This window comes from Mastigoproctus giganteus, chromosome 2, assembly GCF_048544385.1.
Source record: "Mastigoproctus giganteus isolate SK-2022 chromosome 2, ASM4854438v1, whole genome shotgun sequence".
NCBI lineage: Eukaryota > Metazoa > Arthropoda > Arachnida > Uropygi > Thelyphonidae > Mastigoproctus > Mastigoproctus giganteus.
The window spans coordinates 254424327-254446834 of record NC_143576.1 but is presented as its reverse complement, the minus strand read 5'-3'; the positions used below and the strand labels follow the sequence as shown (position 1 = coordinate 254446834).

At 37.5% G+C, this 22508-nt stretch overlaps 1 protein-coding gene across 6 annotated transcripts in view; it reads right to left on the bottom strand.

Moving 5' to 3' along the window:
• Window positions 1-22508, bottom strand: part of HUWE1 (HECT, UBA and WWE domain containing E3 ubiquitin protein ligase 1) — a 1105343-nt gene that overhangs the window by 68082 nt on the left and 1014753 nt on the right. For all 6 annotated transcript variants that reach the window (XM_090389849.1, XM_090389845.1, XM_090389850.1 and 3 more), the window contains 2 exons: window positions 14114-14370; window positions 4960-5235 (listed from right to left, as the gene is read on the bottom strand). In XM_090389849.1, coding sequence (XP_090245975.1) covers window positions 4960-5235; window positions 14114-14370 — 533 coding nt within the window. The remainder of the gene's footprint in view (window positions 1-4959; window positions 5236-14113; window positions 14371-22508) is intronic.

The window sequence follows — 22508 nt, the reverse complement described above, 5'->3', positions numbered from 1 at the left end:
TGTTTATTGCTATCTGTAGTTGTCTTTCGATGGTAGCCATGTTTGATGATTGACAGGAAATAGCAAGATCATCTGCATACATATAAACTTCTACCGCGGCTGGGATGTCTCTTATAATGCTACTGGTACGTAATGCAAAGAGTGTGGCACTTAAAATCGATCCCTGAGGTATTCCTTCTTCTTGTGTGTGAATTTTGGACAGCTCATTCTGGAATCTTACTTGAAAGGTCCTGAGGTGAAGAAAATTCTGAATGAATCTAGGCAGGTTACCTCTCAGTCCAAGTTTGTATAAGTCTTGGAGGATTCCATATCTCCAGGTTGTATCGAATGCTTTGGTAATATCGAATGTTATCATTACCATGTGCTGTTTCTTAAGAAAAGCATTTCGAATGTGAGCTTCAACCTTGATGTGGACATCAGTTGTACACCTGTTACGGCGGAAACCAAATTGGTGGCATGATATAGCATCTTGATCTTCAATAATCCAGACAAGTCTCTTGTGTACCATCTTTTCCATTATCTTTCCTAAACAGCTGGTCAAAGATATAGGACGATAACTATTGGGAGAGGAAGCATCTTTCCCGGCTTTCGCTATGGCTACCACAACTGACTGATGCCATGTATCAGGGTAAACATTCTCCTCAAAGATTCTATTGTAAAATTTCAGTAATATAGATTTTGAGTTTGAGTTCAGGTGGCAAAGCATTATATAGAATATGCCATCTGGTCCAGCAGAACTATTTCTAGAATTCTGGAGAGCTTCGTTGAGTTCATTCATAGTGAACGGAAGGTTATAAGAATGAGGTTGTTTTGTAACGAAGTTAATTTTATATTTTTCCATGGACATTTTTTTGCGTCTAAATGAGTCTTCATAAGATTGAGATGATGAAGTGACTGCAAATGTTTGTGCTAAAGCCTCTGCAATATCAGTTGGAGAAGAAATATCTATTCCTTTCCAGGACAAGATTGGGGCTTTGGTTTGTTGACACTTTCCACTTAGGATACGGATCTTTCTCCAAATTATTCTGGGGTCAGTGTTTCTGCAGATGGTAGAACTGAATCGAATCCACGCATCCTGTTTAGCTTTTCGACGAATTCGGCGTGCTTCAGCTTTCAGCCGTTTATAGTTTATAAGGTTCTCCATTGTAGCATTTCGGCGAAAAGTGTTCCAAGCTTTGTTTTGTTTCCTTTTGGCAAGATAGCAGTCCCTTGTCCACCAATTATTGTACCTTTGTTTCGTAAGGTTAACTTTCGGTATTGCGCTGGTAGCAGCTTCAAGTAATTGTTCTACTATATGTCTAGTGGCATTATTAATAGATGCAGAAAGAATCAAATGGTTATCAAATTGCACTGTTTTCGAAAACTTTTCCCAGTTAGCTCTGTGAAAATTCCACGTAATTTTTTGGTTAGATGTATAGTTTGTATCCGTCTGTATTTCACAAATTATAGGAAAGTGATCGCTGTTGTGAAGGTCAGTTAATACTGTCCAATCAAAGCTAGGATAAATGGACGAGGAACATATGGACAGATCCAGAACAGAGCTAGAACCTGTAGGCAAGTGAATATAAGTATGCACACCGGTATTCAGTAGTGTTAAGTGATGGTTATCAAGTAGAGTTTCGATCATCCTCCCTCTACGATCCATGTTCGGGGAACCCCACAAAGGATGATGAGCATTTAGATCACCTAGAAAGCATACAGGTTGGGGTAGTTGATTATGTAAATTATCAAGTTCTGCAATGGAACATGAAACGTTTGGTGGAATATAAATGGAGACAAGGGTGAGATTAATCCCAAGAACAATACGAACGGCTATTGCTTCTAGATTAGTGGAAAGCTGAATGGGTTTCGATGGTACATTACTACGAACTAATATTGCTACTCCTCCTCTTGCTGGAGAATCGGAACATCTGTCACGTCTATATAGTGTATACCGTGAGAAGTGTGGGCTATAATTTGATGATAAATAAGTTTCCTGTAGACAAATACATGCAGGATCATGCTGGTGCATTAGGTATTTTAATTCATCAAGATTACTTCTTAGTCCTCTACAATTCCATTGAATAATTTTCTGCATTACTTGGGTTTAGGTTAGATGGATTGGTCTGATCGTTTGTTTTTCCCTCGATCCTGTTTATATTTCTCTCGTTTTGAAAATACTGGGCGAGTAATATCCATCTCATCATCAGCATGAAGCATGAGAACAGCATCATCATTGTCTAATTTCTCATCGGTTTCCATGGTTCGTTCAGTTGGTTTATTTTGTGTACGATGAACATCTTTCTCCTTTAATAATGTGCCTGAGTTTGGAACGTCTTGTTGTGGCTTGGATGGCTTTGTATTAGTAGAATTTGATGGACTTTTTGTCTTTGTTGCTGTTAGTGTCTCACCATCCGCAAGGATGGATCTAGCCCATTGAATAAGAGATAATTTAGGAGGAATAGCAATATAAGTCTGTGTAGAAAATTCTTTAGTGTTTTTAACTGCATTGGAATATGTTTTGGCAGGGATCACATTTAATATTTGTTTACGTGCCTCTTGGTAAGATACATTTTTCTCTACCTTGTACTTCATTATTTTCTTTCCCGTTTTCCATAATTCGCAAGTTCTAGAATATGCGGGGTGAGTACCCTGGCAATTGGGACACTTTGGCGTAGCTGCTGTACATTCAGTTTGGGAATGGTCTGATGAGCCACACAGGGGACAGATTGTCTTACCTTGGCATGCTGTTTGAGAATGACCATACTTCTGGCATTTAAAGCATCTAAGTGGATTTGGTATATATGGTCGGATCTTACAGGAAAGGTAGCCAGCTTTTACTGATTCTGGTAGATTCGGACTGCTGAAGGTAAGGATAACATTTCTTGTGGGTGTAAGGACACCATCTTGTTTGGTCATAATTCTTTTAGCACCGACAACACGTTGTGCTTTAAGTTCTTCGGCAATTTCTTCCTCAGAAACATTAAGGAGGTCCCATTCCGAGATGACTCCCTTTGAGGTGTTTAAAGTTCTGTGCGGGGTTACCGAAATGGGAAGGCCTCCGAAGGTCGTTTGCTTCAGGAGTTGTCTAGAATGACTGGGATGGGAAGTCTCTATAAGAAGATCTCCTGAGCGAAGGCGTTTGACAATTTTGGGAGTACCTGCTACAGCCTCTATGCTTTTCTGCACAAGAAATGGCGATAAGCTACTAAGAGGTTTCGTTGACAAAGAGTGTAAAATTAGAAAAGCAGGTATGTCATGTGAAGAATCATCTTTTTTGATTCTTTTTGCTTGAGATGACTCAAGTTCATGCGAGCACGTAGGCTCTACAGTTGGTGATATTAATGGATCCATATTTGCTCCTTTTCGCCCTGAGTATTAGATTAATACTCAGACTACCAGCCCCGCCACGTGGAGGCAGGAGCGGTGCCACCAGTGACCAAGCGATAAGAGATTAGTGGTTAGTGTGTTAGAGAAATTGGTTATATATATATAAATATAAAAGAAAGGGTCTTTCCTTCCTTGATATGAAGCTTAGTTCTTTATTTAGAAAAAGCCAAAATTAAATAATTTTATAAATAAAGAGGGTTTTAACAATCTCTACAATCTGTCGCTTAGAGAAAAAACGCTTTCAAATCACTTTGGAAATATCGCTATGATCACTCGCTTGGCACTCGGGGCCTAAAATGTTGTGAAAATCCATCTGGTGGAAATCAAGTTGCTCTGATGATGTGGATAGACAAAGAAATAAAAACTGCTGGATTTCTGTTGGTCTGATTTTAATGAAATTTGAGATGACTTGAAAAATCTTTCAAAATTCCAAATATAAAATTTAATGAAAATACATCCCCTAAAAGATTAGTTATTACATGAAGATGGACAGATGGTTATGGTGAAAACAAGAGGTGCATTGTGTATACATGCTAATGCACATATAAAGAATATTGTGCAAATTACTGGAATTACATACTCAATAACAAGGCATCCAACCTGAACTCACATAACCTGAGTTTGTGGTGGATGTTTTTTTTTTTTTTTTCCAGAAAAATTAATAATGGTTGAATCTGTTCTGATATGTATTATCAGTGGCAAATGATGCAAGCAAGCAAGCTTATACGGCGGCAGTAAACAAACTCAGGGAAAGTCCACAGGGCCTAGAGATGCGCAAATGTATCCCCAATTCACAAAGGGTGACATGAGTAATTACAGACCTGTTAGTTTTACTTCTGTTCAGGGAAAATAATGGAGTTACTGGTTAAAGAGGTGATACAGGATCACCTAGACAAGACTGCAGTAATAATTCAGACACAGCATGGGTTTGTTAAGGGGAAGTCTTGTCTGACCAATTTGATTGGATACAATGAAGTGATCACAAAGGAAGTGGATGCAAAAAATAATTTCGATATCATATACTTGGATTTCAGGAAAACTTCTGATACTGTTGCACATGGAAGACTACTGTACAAATTGGAGCATTAAAAGGGCAAGCTGCTACAATGGATAAAAGGATGGTTGAGTGGAAGAAGACAGAGTGGTAATCACTGGACACTGCTCTTCATGGACTAATGTTATTAGTGGAGCCCCCAGGGTTCAGTATTGGATCCATTATTGTTTTGTATACTTATCAATGATATTGATGAAGGTATATCAGGCTTAATGTTCTACGTGCCAGCTATGAACTGTCATACCTTGCTGCAGAATGAATATTAAATGGAATTCTGTTGTTAGAGCTGGGTGCTAAGGGTTGAACTAACATGAGCGATTACTGGCATTAAGCATCTTTTTATTCCACTGACTGCCATACTTTATGATGCCATTTTCAAATGCTGCTGATAAATAAAATAGATGAAAGAAGCAAAATATTTAATTAATAAACTCACTGGCCTCCAATGAATTGGTATGGCATACTGTCTAATTCAGCTAATGGATAACAAAACTAAAAATTACAGTTGTTGAACTGATAAGATTGAAAAAGTTTACCTTCGAACACGATGTAAAAACGATTTTTCCACTCTTCAGGCGTACGTCTATGAAGCTCCCTAAAAGAATCTTCAAACACATGTTCACGCCGCACATGAACAGCTAAGTCTTCTCGTCTTGCTCCTTCATCCATCCGATCTAATTCCTGTCTGAAATAACGTCTTTTTACGTCGAAGTCTAAAACTCTTGTGTGGTCCACTAAAACTGCAAATGGTCCATCTGCGAGAGGTGTTGTTGATTGCCTAAGTATCTGATTTAGGACTGTCCTATGAGTTTCTAAAGCACAATAAAAAATAATTTTTTTTTAAAGTTACATAATACATTGAAATATAATCTGGACAAGGACAAACAAATAAACAGTACACAAGTTTCCAGAGTACAGACAATTATGTATAATTTTTTTTTATCCTGATTATTTTTCAATATATGTAGGATGTCCATAAATTAGTGACAACATTAAAAATTATTATATAACACAAAAAGGACAACTGAAAAAGTTAAGTTCTCACATCGACACTACTTGTAGGATGTATAATGAGCATATGGTTTACAATTTAATATCAAGTGTTTTCTTGCTTTTGAGGCATCACAGAAGGAAATGCATCAGTGATGCCCTCGTGAAGTTCATCAAGATTTGCAACAGGCATACGATGCACCTGATCCTTCACATAACACAACAGAAAAAAGTCCAGCAGAGTTATATCCATTGAGTGAGGGAATTGGCCCTCCACACCCAATTCATTGGAAAATGCTCAATGAGAGATTGTCGCACAAAGCCCAACGAGGAGGAGCCCCATCTTGCTGAACAATGTTCGGATGATGTTCTGCCATGTGCAGAATTGCAAAATGCTCAAACACGTCCCAGTAATTACTGTTTACAGTGTTCTCAGCGAAAGAAAATGAGCCACCAAATGCACTCAACATTCTTGACAGTTATTGCAATCAGACCTGCACCCTTTTTTTATGCAGGATATTGTCAGTTCCCTTAAACTGTTCTACCCATCGCTTAATGGACTTGCCTGAACCTCACATCCACATTCTCAGCAGTTACAATGCCACGTTTGCAATGTAATTATAAATTTAAACTTGGCTGGTTTAAATCTGAGAACGAAAATATCAATCTGTGAAGATTAAATATCACAACATGAAATACTGGATTCATAGATGGACAGTTTATTTTAAGAAGGGGTAAGAAGAATATGTATTGAAAATGGTAACTTTCTTGAAGGAACATGCAAAGGAATTAAACGAAACTTGTATACAGCAATGTAATCTCTGTGGTGGATACATTGTTTGAAACAAACAAAATGAATAAATCTGATTTGAATATGTTCGAGTAGTTCTAAGCGATATTTCTGGGATGGGGAATGAATAATGGCACAATAATCAATATCAGGTATAATTAGTTGCTTAAAAAGGGTCAAAACAGCAGCCTGCACTAATGAAGACAAAGATATGTTTAATAAGACTAAGCTGAAAATCTCTGAGAAGAATAGTACTTATACAAGATGATGGATGAATATCATCATGTAGTAAAGCAAAGATCTCTGATTTGATTAACAGCTCCAACCTCTTCTTGATCAACATAGTAATTCAGTAGTATTAAAAATTTAAGCCAACATCTGAGAAAAACTGACAGCTTGTATTTAAAGCCATTGTTTTCACTAAGACAATATGAGATGAAACTGGAGACAACACTAAGATATGAGCTTCCTGTAGACTTGAAGTAATAGAATCGCCACAGGCGAATCTATTACTTAAAGTCAATTACAAGGAGGCCACAGGCTTTTGCTGCAAAAAAAAAAAAAAACCACCCCTGAATAGACATTGACATCGCACCTTCTATCCCTTCGAATGTCATTTATGAAAATAAGAAATAGTGATCAAAGAATTGATCCTTGAGGGACTCCACCCCTGGCATTGCACCAATCTGAAGAATATGCATTAATTACAATCCTCTGCAGCCACCCATCAATCCATCTTAGAATCTTACTAAGAATCACAACCTGTTCAAGCTTATACAGAGTAACCTCTCATGAGGGACTGAGTGAAAGTTTTTCTAAAATCCATATAAACTGTCGAAATTGTTCCCTAAATCCAGCTCATGAGTAACTCTGTCAAAATAACCTACTAAGTTTAAGCATGATTACTCTTAACAAAGCCATGTTTTCTGTCCTTCAGAATGCCATATTCTGGATTGCACTTTTAATTGGTGCCGTTAAGATTTTTCCTACCAATGAAGTCAGACTAACTACTCTGTAGTTACAAACTTCACTCTTAGAACCACTTTTATGTATTAGCGATACATTGCCACTTCTACAAACTTCACTCTTAGAACCACTTTTATGTATTAGCGATACATTGCCACTTCTACGATCCAAAGGAATCTCCAGAGTCCAAAGATACTCAAATAATTAACCTCGATGGTTCAATACCCCATCAACTCCGGGAGCCTTACTTGCCTTTATGCTCAAAAGTTTTTCTAATAAACAGTCATCTGTAATTATGACAGTGCTAATTTCATATGGCTCAGCCTCACTCGCACAGCATCTTCAACAATTTTGTCAGTAAAGACTGATGCAAAGTACCTATTCAATTCATCCGCAACATCAGCTGGGTTATCTAAAACTTTCCCAAACCCAATGTGTAAGGCTCTGATCTGATTAGCTTTCTTCACTTGTATTTCCTTGTCCCCATTCTTTGCTCTTAGCCATGCTTTCTCATACAGTGTGTATGTGGTACTATTACAGATCAACTTGTACCGGTTGTAGGCTACAGTACTTTTCATTACTCTGTAACTGTCCCATGCTATTTTTCTCTCCTCTATTTGACCAGCCAGCTCTGCAGTCATCCATTTCAACATCTTCCTTCTGCATTTTCTTCTTAAAGGTATGGATGTGATTATGGCTTCTGTAATTTTTGCTTTAAAATTATTCCATAATTCAAATGTATCTGCTGTCCCTCGGCAATCTGCCCAATTCACAGATGTCATATAGTGCCTTAAAGTGTCAAAATCCCATCTTCTGAAGTTAAAACCTATGCCTTTACCTTTAACTACTGCAACATTTTTCTTCATCTTCTAACTGATGATTGCATGATCACTTCCTGACACAATGGTTCCTGTATTTTAAGCCCTGTGATTTCATCTGAATCGCTAGTAATGATGAGGTCAAGATTATACTCATCCCTATTACTTTCTCTAACACACTGGTACAAATAATAATCATCTAGTTTATTTAAAAAAGATTTTCCCTCCCACTTATTTCAATCACTCTGGGGCAGACTGAAGTCGCTCATAATAAGACATTCACACTTGTTTTCCCATTCATCTGCATGTAAAGACTTTCGTCATAATCTTCAATCTTCTGGTCTATAGATTACTCCCATTCTCGTTGTTCCTTTACTTCCAACTAACTCAAACCACACAGATTCTATGATAGCAGATGCAACTTCAGACTCAGCAAAAACTCTTTTTGCATTCAGGCTACTTTTGATAAGCATTACCCCAACACCCCTTCTATCTTCCCTAAATACGTTATACTTTTTTTTTTTTTTTTTTTAATGAAAACCCCAAACACGAAAGGTATCAAAGCCTATAGTACTTAGTACCGTGCATGGGTTGAAGGAGAAGTATGGGGGGAGGGGATGTCGGAAACTTTGCTCTAGAGATTAAACATGGGTTTCACCACTTTAAGCCTCCAATAAGCAAAGTGGTGGTATTTCACCGGTTGATGAAAGTCATCTACCACCTAGAGTTTACCACAGTGGAACTTGTCATCACCAATTTTTGGGTAGCACCACCAGTTATTTAGTTTGTATCGCAAATTTTATTTTCCCTCCCTCATTTGAAACACTGCTATGCTCAGAACATCTTATCAACATCGGCTGTCATGGCAGTTGTCACTGAAATGCTTAATGACACAAGAGCTACTGAAGCCAAATTGGCCATTGTGGCAAGAATTTAAGAAAGTCGGCAAATATTTGCCATTTGATATCCAAAGTTTGGGCATTCTTGTGATATCACTGAAATATCACTCCAGGGGCTCCCATCTGGTGAGTATGGGCTTGGCACATCCAGGCAGCAAAATCCTCAGGCTTCCTTGCACCATATGGCTAATAATAATAATGTCAATAGTAGAGGGTTCAGGGGAGAGCCCTATGGCACTCTGAAAGAGAGAGGAAAAAAGTGAAGAATGAAACCTCCCTTTGAGAACAACCGAAATGAATTATACAGGCGAGTAGAGGTGGCAACACTCCATAGGAAAGTAACTTAAAATGAAGCACTCTAAGGTGAACAGAGTCAAAAGCTTTGGCAATATCTAAAAAACAAGACAACCAATCTTGATGGCTCTTATCCAGAATACGAATAAAGTGTGAAAATAAAGCCAAATTGGAGCAGACTGATTTACAGAGCATGGATATATGCTCTCAAATCCTCGAAGTTGCAGTTTCAAAGATCCCGGCTAAAATATCACAAGTTCGAGGAAATGCAAAATAGCATTAATGAGAATAACCATTAGTGTATTAGAACATTTTATTTGAGCATTTTTTAAACAGTATGAATTGAACACCAAGCCTGTGGCAATGTGGTACCTTTGAAACAACAGAGTAACAATATTGCAGAATATTTCTTTCAAACAAATAAACATTATTACAAATGAATGCAGTAAGTTGTACCTGTGTTTTTCATGATGAAAATCCTAAAAAGTAAAAGCATACTACCCTGCACTGGATGAACATAATTGTAACTTTACATTAAAATAAGAGTATTGATAAATCCATATATTTTGGGGAACTTGTTCCCTTCTGTGGATAATACACAACTAACTTAAACAGTAACATGATAAACACTGTAACCAAAATGACATTAAACAATGTTACTTCAATTATCACTGTTTTTCACTGGAAGTAGTGTCATGTAATGGGTTTTGTTAAGGTTATTAAAAGCAGAAGCAGGTACATGTATACTTGCTTGTACATAATGCTAGGAGTAGAGTAAACAAATTTGAAGTATTGGTTAAACCTGTTTATACTCCAGTATGAGCACCAGGTCAGTGGAGTTTACAATAAATCATCAATACAACTTGAATTGTATTTAGCGGTCACAGATTGAACCCCCGTTCACTCAAAGAGGGCATGCTACTGCACTCTCGCTCCTGACCACTAGACTATGTCAAGTCAATAAATTCAGGCATATTATGGGTATTGGAAATATTGTGCCACTCAGATATAAGTGATGTAATTGGAATATGGTCAGTATAATGCATAAAGGAATAGAGGCAGGAGAGGAGAGGTGGAGTAATACTCTTGATCAAATGCACAGACTAAGGACTATACTAGACGAGCGCTTGAAGCATGGCATCAGCAATGACTTCCAACGCCCAGTTTTACAGGAGGCAGAGGGCAAAGGCATTCAAACTAGACAGGCACTTCGATTGGCACATTGGATGACGTTAGCTGGCATTGGAGGCGTTGCAAGTGCGAACCATTGGCGTTTGTATAACCTGCGGAGACCTTAATTCATTTGGTTGGCCTTAATTCATTTGTTTGTTATAATTTGGGAAGACGATGTTTGACACAGAGGAGTTTATTTGTGAGGTGGAAAGGAGACCTCCCTTGTACAACACATCATTAAAAGACTATTCCAACAACAAAAAATAAAGGCAAAGGTGTTGTACTGAAATTGGAAAATAAATGTTTCTGAACTGGGATGAACTACGTAATGATGAAAATAATCAGAAAGCTCAGTTCTGAACCTTATATTTATTGTAAATATTACTCCTATTTTAGTTAGTTAACAAAATACAAGTGTTTCGTTAGTTAACGAAATACAAGTTTGTTCACTTGCAGAGATAATTTATTGGTAGACTCCTCCGATTATCTGTGTGCAGAATCACGAACGTATATAATTTAAGTTAATTAAAGAACCTTATTATTATTATTAAACAAGATCAAAACAGTAATCGAAAAACTGCTGAAGAATATTCACAGGAAAAAAGTGCAGCTAAAGTTGGCGTTAACAAAAAAGAATCGTGTGTGGTCTCTGTCTTCTTCCAAAAAAGAATTTTGAACTTTTCATTTCAAACATAACTCTGGTGTCTTTCTTTTTTGAAAAGTATTGTGAAAAGCAACGAAAGCACGCAGTAAGCCGCAGAGTACAGAGTTGTTACCAGTGTGATATAGGGGAAAAAAAAAAAAAAAAAAAAACACACCTGTTTCGTGGCATAAAAAACACGACTGAAAGAACTGCAACAGATTGTTTATGGAAAACGAAAAGATTGTATTTCGTTTCTTCAATGTGTATTGCATCTACTAACACAAAATCGAGAAAATTCATCTATTGGAAGCCACACTGGAAACGAGAAAAACTGATAACACTGCAATGTGCATTTGATAAAAAAAAAAAAAAGATTGATTTACTGTAATTGTTTTTAGGGAACAATATTGGTACAGCATATTTTCTGGATGTATATTTGATCTTCTAACGAAATTTCAAGAAAACTGATAGCTGAGTTGCAAACTTCGAAAACTGGTGTCTTCGCATGGGCATTCATAAAATCAAACAGTAGTAATCCTTCACTGCACAGAAAGTAATCCGTTACAGTGTGTGTAGTGGAGAATGTTTTCCGCTTCAAATGGATGCAAAGTACTTGTGAAAATTCCATTTGGAAAAAAATGTCAAGCTGTGGGAAGACAGTAATAGGTGTTTTATTCTGAGAAGTCCCATGCAGTAAAATCAAAGAGGAAGTTACGCTTTATGTTACTGAAAGTAATTCTGTAACACACCAAGTCTTACAAATACCTTAATCTCTGAATAAAAATAGCAGGTAGAAATAAAATAATTTTACAAACAAAGAAAACAACATTTCAGAAATATTTCAATTAGTGGAAGTTGGTGTGTCGGTACGGCACAAAGTATAGATGTAAACATCTGTATTGATTTCTGCATCACTATATCAAATTGGTTTTTTTTTTCACTAACTAACATTAGAAGTTCATCAAAACTCTGTATCTACATTCTGAAAAAAAAAAAAAAAAAAAAAAAAAAAAACACTTCTCGGAAGACTTACTGTGTGTTCCTAACATAATACATAAAACTGCCCTGTTTTTAACCTATTTGAATTTTCTGGATGAAGCCCCCATTGTAGTTTTCTCTTTCTACTCTCAATCAATACTATACATAAATGTGCAATACATCCAACTTGAACAACATCCATTTTGAAACTGGGAATAGAAAAAGTGAGTTGCTGGTGATATCCAATGAGACGTTAGAAGCACCCTGTCTAGTTTGAAAAGATCTGATGTTAGGGGCGCTATGTGTAGTTTGTTGTTTTGGAGGCATTCACGACACAAGCTGACGCTCGTGCTTTAAGCACTCATCTAGTATAGCCCTAAGGCAGTGAACTCAGATGATGTGGGTGGTAAGTGCAATGTTGAGTTTATACCATTGGTGGAACGTAAGTACTGGGAAAACTAAAAATGACAGTGACAGTCTCCTATAAGCCAAATTAACATGATGAGTATATCAGAATATTCTAGAATGGGAGACTAATTTTCCAGATATTGACTTGAATTTGTGGGCAATCCCTCAAACAGTAGTAGAAATTTTCTGAATTCATTGGATGACTGTTTTCTATAGCGGCATGTTAGAGAGGCAAGAGAAAGCAATACTCTTGAAATGTGTATTAGCAATGACTCAACATGTATTAAGAACACCCAGATAAAGGAACTACTAGGTGACAGTAATCATAACATATGATATAATTAAAGGTATAACTACTGTCAAGGTAAGAGATTTTGCTTTTGTAAAGATGACTACACTGATGATGCTACCAATTACAAACTGTAAATGGGAGGCATTCAGAGAATTAATCATTCAAGTTACTAAGCTTTTTATACCAACAAAGAAATATAGTTCATGGTTTAGACCTCACATGGAACTGAACTAATGTGACCTCAGTTTTATCAAGAATAACTGAAAATTTATTTATTTGAAATATCACAGGAGGTCGGGAATGTACAGCCATACTGGGTGCAACCAACATGAGTATCAGATTTTTCGGCAGGAATGATAATTCCATTGCCTATTAGTTTTATTCTTTTTAGATTTATTACTACTCCTTGGCCCTTTAATTCATTGCAGATTTCTTCTTCAACACAGACCTACTTCATATTGCAGACTTGTTGTGCAATACAGAGTAGGTCCTATTTAGAGATCAAACCTCAGGATACCTTTGATGTTGTGTGAGAGTAATGATAATGGATTTCCCCTAAAGTCTATCACATTCAATAGTCATTCTGACTGAAACTCATTCTCCACCAGGATGCCACTTGAATATAGGCACTTGTCTTTGGACTTCTCAATAGTTCTTTCAGGATGAAGAATGGAGACATTCACTATCTATCTATTTGCTATCCAGTGGAATGCAGTATGAAAGACACTGGAACTGAATTGGTATATGGATGTCATGTAGTTAAACAGGATCTTCTTTCAAGATTCAGGAGTAGTGCCTGGATTGGGCCAACTGATTTTGCTTCTTTTGCCCTGGAAGATCTTTCCAGGTTTCCAGTCCTGCTACGTGGTAGCAGGTGTGATACCACCTGATGACAAGTGTGGAAAGACAGTAACAAAATAAGAAAAATAGTTTTGCATTCAGCATATAATACAATTATATAAGTGTCAGCATGAGAATTACCTCTTGCAAATTTATGAATTATATACAATTGTTATATGCAAAAAAAAACTAGTTGATCACTTTAAAAATGCTGCAATCACTTTTAAATAATTCTTTAAAGGGGCCATGTACAACATAGGGAATAAAATACCCTGCTAGTGGGATTGAGACTCTTACAAATATATATGATGAGTTACTGTTTGACAATGGCTGCACTAGTTTCTTGTTATGATATATTAATTATTTATTTATTAAACTTTAGAAGAACATGCCCACCCACCCACAAACTCAGGTAAACTTGTTTAATAGTTATTTTAATGAAACTGAATGGTAACACCAAAGCAAATTCCCAAAAATAAATAACACAAGCACATTCTTGAAGTTATTTAAGGAATAGGAAGCCATGCAAAATTGAATTATGAGACTATTAAAAACCATCACAGAAAGATGGTAAGTATAAATTCAGATCATATCCTTACCTGCAAACTTCAAAAATTTTTGTGTATCCGGAGGTAAGGTTACACCCATATTAGCAACTGAATTTTCTCTGCTCAGTGGAACAGCAATAAGGTTTGTACTTGTATTTTCAACAGGTGCTGTAGGAGCCTCTGTTGCTGCAGGTACTACTGCTGCTGACGGTAATGGAGATAATGGCGCCAAATCTTGGTTAATATGGGAAAGAAGATTTTCTCGGCTTTCATGGCGGTATTCTCTCCTGCTGCTAAAAGTCGTTAAGCTGATGAATAAAATTTAAATACATTAAAGTCTTGCAACCATGAAATGCTTAAAATAGCAAAATGTATTTCCATATAATGCAATTTATTTAATTATATCTGTTGATCAAGGATTTTCATTAAAATTGTGTTTTATGCAATATTTGAATTGCAATGTTGCACAGGTTATCTTGATCAAATAATAATAATCATAAAAAAAAAAAAGTTCTTGTTTATACTCCAGCATGACCACCAAGTCAGTGGAGTTCACAATAAATCATCAATACAAATATTAATCATATTTAGCGGTCATGGGCTTGAACCCCAGTCTACTCAAAGAGCGTGTGCTACTTTTTTTTTTTTTTTTAATGTAAACCCCAAACACGAGAGGTATTAGAACCTATAGTACTTAGTACCATGCTTGGGTTGGAGGTTGAGAAGACGAAAAAAGTATTTGTTGACATTGGACTTGAACTTCTGTAGACTGTAATTTTCAGGAAATACGTATGAAGGAAGGTCGTTCCAGAAAACGGCAGTTGAATGAATAAACAAGCAAGATGAAAAGTTGGTTCTGTGAATTTGAAGTTGGACAGTAAATGGATGTTGGCTGGTAGCAGCACGTGTTCGGACTGTTTTGAAAGAGAGAGAGCGGAAATTATAGAAGCCAATTCGGAAGAACAGTGGCCATGGAAGTATCTGTAGAAGAGGCATGCAGCAGAAACAGTATGTCTATGAGACAGCGAGTGGAGAGACTCTGTTAGACATGAATCATTAATTAACCTGATTGTCCTCTTCTGAATGGAATCAAGAAGCCTGAGAGAGGTTTTGGGGGCACCACCCCAGATGTGGGAACAATATTCCATGGCAGGGCGGATTTGTGATCTATACAGAATGAGCAGCTGTTTGGAAGAAAAGTAACGCCGAGAGCGAAAGAGAAAACCAAGTTTTTTAGATGCAGAGGAAGCAATATTTGTAATGTGCTTGTGCCAAGAGAGATTAGAAGTCAGGGTAATCCCCAAAAGAGATATATCATTTTGCCTAGAAATCGGAGTGTCACTAAAGATAAGCATAGGAGCAGAAGAATCCTTTTTGCGAGATATAAGACAAGACTGAGTTTTAGAAGGGTTGAAATCAACTAAGTTGTCTTTACCCCACCGGAGAATTACCTGAAGATCGGCATTTGAGGAATTGGTAGCAGATTTTCGAGAAGTTGAAGCTGATTGAGCAGGGCAAAGTTTCTCAAAATGGAAAGTAGTATGCAATATGCTATAATCGGCAAAACTATAGATAGGATTTCCAGTCAATGGAAGAAGGTCAGTAATATACAAGTGGAAAAGAGAGGGGGAAAGAACTGAACCTTGCGGGACACCGGCATTAGTGGAGAAGTTAGAAGACAGAGAGCCATCTACCATCACCCTCAGTGAGCAATCAGAGAGAAAACTGGATAACCAATTACTAAAAACAGTTGGCAAACCATACGATGGAAGCTTGTTTAGAAGACCTTTATGCCAAACATGATCGAAAGCCTTTGAGAAGTCAAGAGCCACTATATGGGTTTCACCGAACCTTTCTATTGAATTAGTCCATAAATGGGTAACATACACCAGAATATCACCAGTGGATCGACACTGACGGAATCCATACTGGCGATCGTTGATCAGACAAAAGGTTTCTAGGAGTTTAAGGGTTGGCAGTTAATTGATTTCTCCATTACTTTAGAAAGAGTAGAAGTAACTGCAATGGGACAATAATTGGATGGGACGGATTTGTCACCCTTTTTAGGAACTGGCTGGATATGAGCAAATTTCCAAACAGAAGGAAAAACACCTTTGGAATAAGAAAGTGAAAAAATGCGGCAAAGAATAGGAGTAAGTTCAGAAGCACAGGTTTGGAGAACAAGTGGAGAAATACCATCGGGACCTGGAGCTTTCGTAGCATCAAGATTCGTCAAAATCCTTCTGACATACTTTTGACGGAAGACCACAGGAGGAATTGAATGGAGCATGTTGGGAATGGTGGGAGGTGTTTTACCAAGATCATTAATACATGAGTTGGAAGAAAAATGGGATGCTAGCAGGTCAGCTTTATCCTTGGCTGAAGTGACAACCGAATCACCTGGTTTGGACAGAGGTGGGAGCAGAGATGGGCAAAAGTTGCCGCCAATAGCTTTGGCAAGGGACCAGAATGCTTGGCTACCATTAGGGCAAAAAGCAAGTTTTCTACTCTTGGCCTGTTCAAACTCTAGTTTGGACTGTTTAATAACTGCTTTACAATTGTTGCAAGCTTTGGTGTAGGCAGAAAATGAAACTGAAGAATTAGAAACAAACAAGTCAATTACTATATGGAACATTCTTCTCTTGAACAGCCTTAACACATTTATTGGTAAACCAAGGTTTAGATAAAGGAAAAGATTTTAAAGTGGAATGTGGAATAAAGGATTCCATTCCTGCAAGAATAATTTCACTGACATGATCTGAGCAAACGTTGACATCAGAAGTTTTAAAACAGTAATCCAACCAAGGAAAAGAAATCTCGCAGGTCATCCCATTTTGCATTCTTGTAATGCAAAACAACACAAGGTTGGGAATAGCCACGAGAAAAAGGCTCCATTGGAGAAGAGACAATCACCAAGTTGTGATCTGTAGGGCCTAAAGGACCTCTCACTTCGACCGTGTACTTAGAAGGGTTGTTTGTGAGAAAAAGATCAAGTGCGTTGGCTGTATTATTAGGATTGTCCGGTATTCTTGTAGGTAAATGAACAATCTGTGCAAGGTCATTAGTAATTGCAAAAGCCTCAGCATCTCGACCAGCTGGGTTGGTGTGACTAGAAAGCAGAAGCCAGCTGGAGTGTGAACATTAAAATCACCAAGGAAAATTACCTCACTGTTAGGAAAGTTGGACGGGAGAAAGTCAAGTTGCAAAGAGAGGAAGTCAAAGAGCCCCAAGTGATTAGCGGAGTTGGGAGAACGGTAGAGACAACAGATGAATTTGACACAATGAGGTAGAGAGATTTTAAGCCAGAGAAGATTAAAGAGAGGAGATTCCAAATTGCCAAGTCTCTGACAGGGAATATCAGAACGGACATATGCACAAGTACCACCTTTGAGGTAAAAACTAATCATACAGCGAATAATTTGGGCATCTGAGATGAGCAGTAGTTAAATCAACCGATAACTGAGATTCTGTCAGAAAAAGTACATGGGGTTTGGCAGACTGCAAGTGGAAATGGACATCGTTGAGATTATAATTGAGACCACATATATTTGTGAAATGAATTAGGAAGTGCTTGGGAGGTTTAGATCTTTTTGCAGATGAGCTTGTTCTATTAGTTTGACAAATACCGCACCAACACACTCCTGACCACTCGGCATAGCCGAGTGGAATGAAAGCACTTCACCCATGTTGGATTTAGAATATATTTATTACTAATAAGAGTGTAAAAATCATATGATCTGTAGATTTTTTCTTCACACTGCTTCAGTGATTGTAATTCTGCAAACAAAGGATCAAACTGATAAGCTCCAGATGAACTTGTTGAAGTCTGGGCTGTTGAGTTTGTTCTTTAGTATTTCTTGGAATTTGTTTAACTTGCTACTTGGGAAATTTTGCAGCAGTTTTATCCTGATTAAATTATTTGAAATGAAAGCACTTCTCCTGTTTAGGGTTTAGAATTTTTTTTATTACTAAGAGCCCAAAAATCATGTTTTCTCCCCTACTTTTTTTGTGATTGTAATTCTGGCAAACTTTTTATGAAGGTGAAACTGCAGAAGCAAAGTTTGCCAGAATTACAATCACAAAAAAATAGGGGAGAAAACATCTGCAAAACATGATTTTTAGACTCTTATTAGTAATAAATAGGTTGTAAACTCTACATAGGTGAAGTGCTTTTATTTCAAATAATTTTATCCTATTTTGCTTATGAAAGCACTTCACCTGATGCTATTATACAGCATACTTTCTTGCATCACTATGAGGGGCATTCGATAAATTATCTACCTAAGGTACTTCCCATAGTTATATTTCAATGATTCATGATTTATCACGTTCCTACATATCAACTTGAATCATAAAATAATTTTGATCCTACTATGTTTTTAGGTTATGCTGCTGAAAACAAAAAGAAGGAAGACACCTGTACCAAATTATGAATTTGCTGAAATTGGAGCATTGTTCAGTCATCAAGTTTCTCATCAAAAGAAGGAAATGGGCCAAAGGCCATTCGTGAAAGGATGGTGGCCATGTATGGCAACGGGTGCACCTTCAGAGTACCAGGCAAAATTCCAGTCAAAAAAAATTCAATGGGGTTGAGAGTACATCAAAGATGATACATGTCCAGGAAGGCCTGTAACAGTGACCATTCCAGAAATGTGCCAAGCTATGGGAACCCTTGTGCTGAATGACAGACACTTAAAGGTGTCCCAAATCTCTAGGGAATGTGACAAATCTGAGGGTACAGTTAACCATCCTCCACAAACATTTGGGGGTGATTAAAGTGCAAGGTGGATCCCAAGATTTCTGACCCCCTGTGCAGAAGCAAATCAGAGATGGTGTTGTGAGGAGAATTTAGAGCTTTATGGAAGGGATCCTGAAACTTTCACCTCCAGAATTATTACAGGTTCATCACTGGGATCCTGAGACCAAGTAAAATCAATGCAATGGAAGCACAAGGGTTCTTCCCCGCCCAAAAATTTTCGGACAAACCTTCAGCTGGCAAGGTTGTGGCTATCATTTTTTGGGATGCTGAGGGAATTTTGTACATTCATTACTTGCAACATAAGCAGACAGATGCTGGGGAGTCATATGCATCCCTACTGTACAACTAAGGGACGTCATAAAGGAAAAATGCTGTGGAAAACTTTCCACAGGTGTGATGCTTCTTCAGGACAACGCACTAGTGCACAGGTCATATCCTGTTGCTGCTGCTTTGAGAGACTGTGATTTTACAGAGCTTATCCATCCACCTTCAGTTCGGATCTGACCTCAAGTGACTATTTCCTGTTTTGACACCTCACGATCAACTTAAGTGGACATCGCTTTGCTGATGATAATGAACCGAACTCTGCTGTTTCTGCATTTTTTAATAGACAGGACAAAGAATTTTTGTCTGGTATTTCCACATTGCCAACAAAATGGAACAAGTGTATTGAAGTTCAGGGGAGTTACATTGAAAAATAAAACCAGATTTTTGCCCCAGTTTCATTTCCTTCATAAGTAGGTAGACAGTTTATTGAATGTCCCTCGTATATGCAAAAATATGGGAAATAAAATAATCGTGATCATATTGCACATAATTACTGGAGATAATAATAAACACAAGTGGCGCATGCCAGTTGATTTGCTGCTTTTGATGTTTATTAGCACACAGGCAACACAGATCATAGTGCCCCAGATCATTTGATATATTATGTTTTCTGTATAGGAACTTAAGTGGACATCGCTTTTCAAAAATAAGAAGGTTAATATTTGTGTGGTTATACACATTATTATATCACTGTTATTTGAAGTATATGGTAATTAATGTTGATTGTCAATAAGAATCTGAATGATATCCAATATATGTTCACTGTTGCCAAGGTATCTGAAATGATGCCTCACCCTTTCCCTATATCGGTGGTCTCAAAACTTTTTTGATCGCACACCGCTATTTTAGTAAAAGTATACAGCATACATCCTCTGATTTGTGATATTTATTTATAAATTATATACATATATATAGAATCACTGAGAGAATTCAATGCAAAACTATAAATTGAAATAAAAGTAGATAATGATTAAAAAATAACAATATATTTTCAGTGCGAGCAGTGTGATTGAATATTTTTCATTATTTTTGAATATTTTGTGATAAAGTGATTGAAAGGTCTGGTTTCAAGTTCTGTTTATATCGATACTTGGTTTTAATGGCTGTCATAGTTGAAAAAGTTACCTTACACAGGCAGGTAGATATCCAAATGGGTGAATCATTTAGTGTAAAAGACAACAAATGACTTTTAGACAAAACCACTGCACACCATCAGGCATCTCTCATTGTGGAGTTATACTTCATAACTGGGTTGTCACTATTGCAACACCAGGGTACCTGCCCACCCACCGATAAGAAGCCAATAAGCTTCGAAACGGTGCAACTGGGTGGTGGTATCTGCTGAGAATAAGTGTGTGTGTGTGTGTGTGTGTGTGTTATGGGAGTTTAATGGCACATAAGCTACACTGGCTATAGTGCGCCAGTCCATAGAGTTGTGTTAGGAAATAATTCAGTATTGAAGAACTGAAATTGAAATACTGAATAATTCAGTATTTCAATTTCATTTTAGAAAAACTATTCAAAATTGATGGAATATTCCAATTTTTTTTAGAAAACAGAAAAACTTCCTTAACATTTGCCTGATCGGCAATAATATGGTCAAGAGATATTGGTTCTTGCAGTTTAGTCTGAGAAAGGTTTTTTTTAGGAGCATTGCTCAGGGGATATGCAGTGGTCATTTCCTGACCTTCCCGCATCCTCCGTATTTGGTGGTCACAGGCTCGGACCCCCGTCTAATCAAGAAGCATGTGCTACGCACTGCTGCTCCTGTCCACCTGGCTACGGAGGAGTCTCTCAATAAGAATATGCTTGACTGTTAGATGTACACTGAGGAGGATCATCACCTGCGAGTATATGAAGGTGGGTCAGATGAGTATGTCCTATTCTTGTCAGTGCAAGTACGACTTCTTCCCTTCTAGTTGTTTGGATGCTCAAGTGCCAAAATTTTGGTTCCTGTTTCAACTGAAAAAGTTTGTTATTAGGCTGGGTGTGCCACAGCTCTTTCCACTGCTCGAGGCATGCTGCTTTTATGATGATATCATGGACAGAGGTAAAATCTAATGAGGGATTTTTTTGCCTATATATCCGCCAATTCATTCTTCTTTATCCTTGAATATGCTGGAATCCAACAAAAGTTCACTAATTGTTGACGTTCAATTTTCAAGAGCAAGTTCCCGATTTGGTTTAAAATAGGGTGATTCACATGGGAGGTATTTTGCATTGCTCTAATTGAGCTGAGAGAGTCTGTGTAAATTAAATATTTTGAAGATGAGTAAAGATTCAAATTTTCAAGAGCTAATTTTATTCCATGTAGTTCTGCAGAAAAGTTGCTATACTCACATGGAAGGGAAGTTGAAATAATAGTGGAGGGAAACACTGCTGCTGCTCCAACGGCTGATTGAGATTTGAACCCATCGGTATATATTGGCAGGAAATCAACATGGCTATGAATATGACTTGCATGGAGTTGTTTCAAGTTGAGAGTTGGTAGAATATTCTTACCATTGAAAAAAATAAGTATCAAAGTTCAGTTGAGGAAGGGGAGTCCAAGGTGGATGAAAGTAATTCATTACTTGTTGACTATTGTGAAGAGGAACTTTCCAATTCTGTGATATTTCAAAAAGCCATAGGCCTGCTGGCCTTATTTTACTAGGTTTAATTCTGTATAGATTAGGTAGTTGAGGAATAGTAGTAGTAGTAGTGGCATGTGATGCAAGAAAGCAAGCGTATGAGCTTATGCAGCATCACCAAAAAAAAAAAAAAAATATTACACCATTCCCTCCAAATGCCTGTCCAGTTCCTCCTTAAATTTATTGAACCTATCAACTTCCACAATAACAGATGGAAGTTTGTGCCAGCAATTAACCACACGCTGGCTAAAGGCAAATTTCCGCACATCTATTCTACATCTGTCTTTTCTTAATTTGAATTTATGCCCCCTTAGGTTCATAATCTGAACAACTGGAAGGATCCCATCAGAATTCAACGTGCTCAACCCATTCAAGGTCTTATACACATCAATCAGATCACCGTGCAGGTGCCTAGTCTCCAGCCACTGCAATTTGCAGAACTTAAGCCTCTCTTGGTAAGAGGATCCCTTCATTCCCCTCACCAATCTTGTTGCCCTTCTCTGTACACGCTCAAGCAAATCGACATCCTTCCTAAAATGAGGCCTCCAGACCTGTACGCAGTACTCAAGGTGTGGCCTGACCATTGCCTTATACGGAGGGACAATCACCTTTTCCCTGCTAGCAAAATTCCTATATATCATTGACAAAACCCCATGACCTGACATGGCAGCCTGTCTGCATTGCTCAGAAAACTTCGTACCTGACTGAACAATTACTCAGAGGTCTTTTT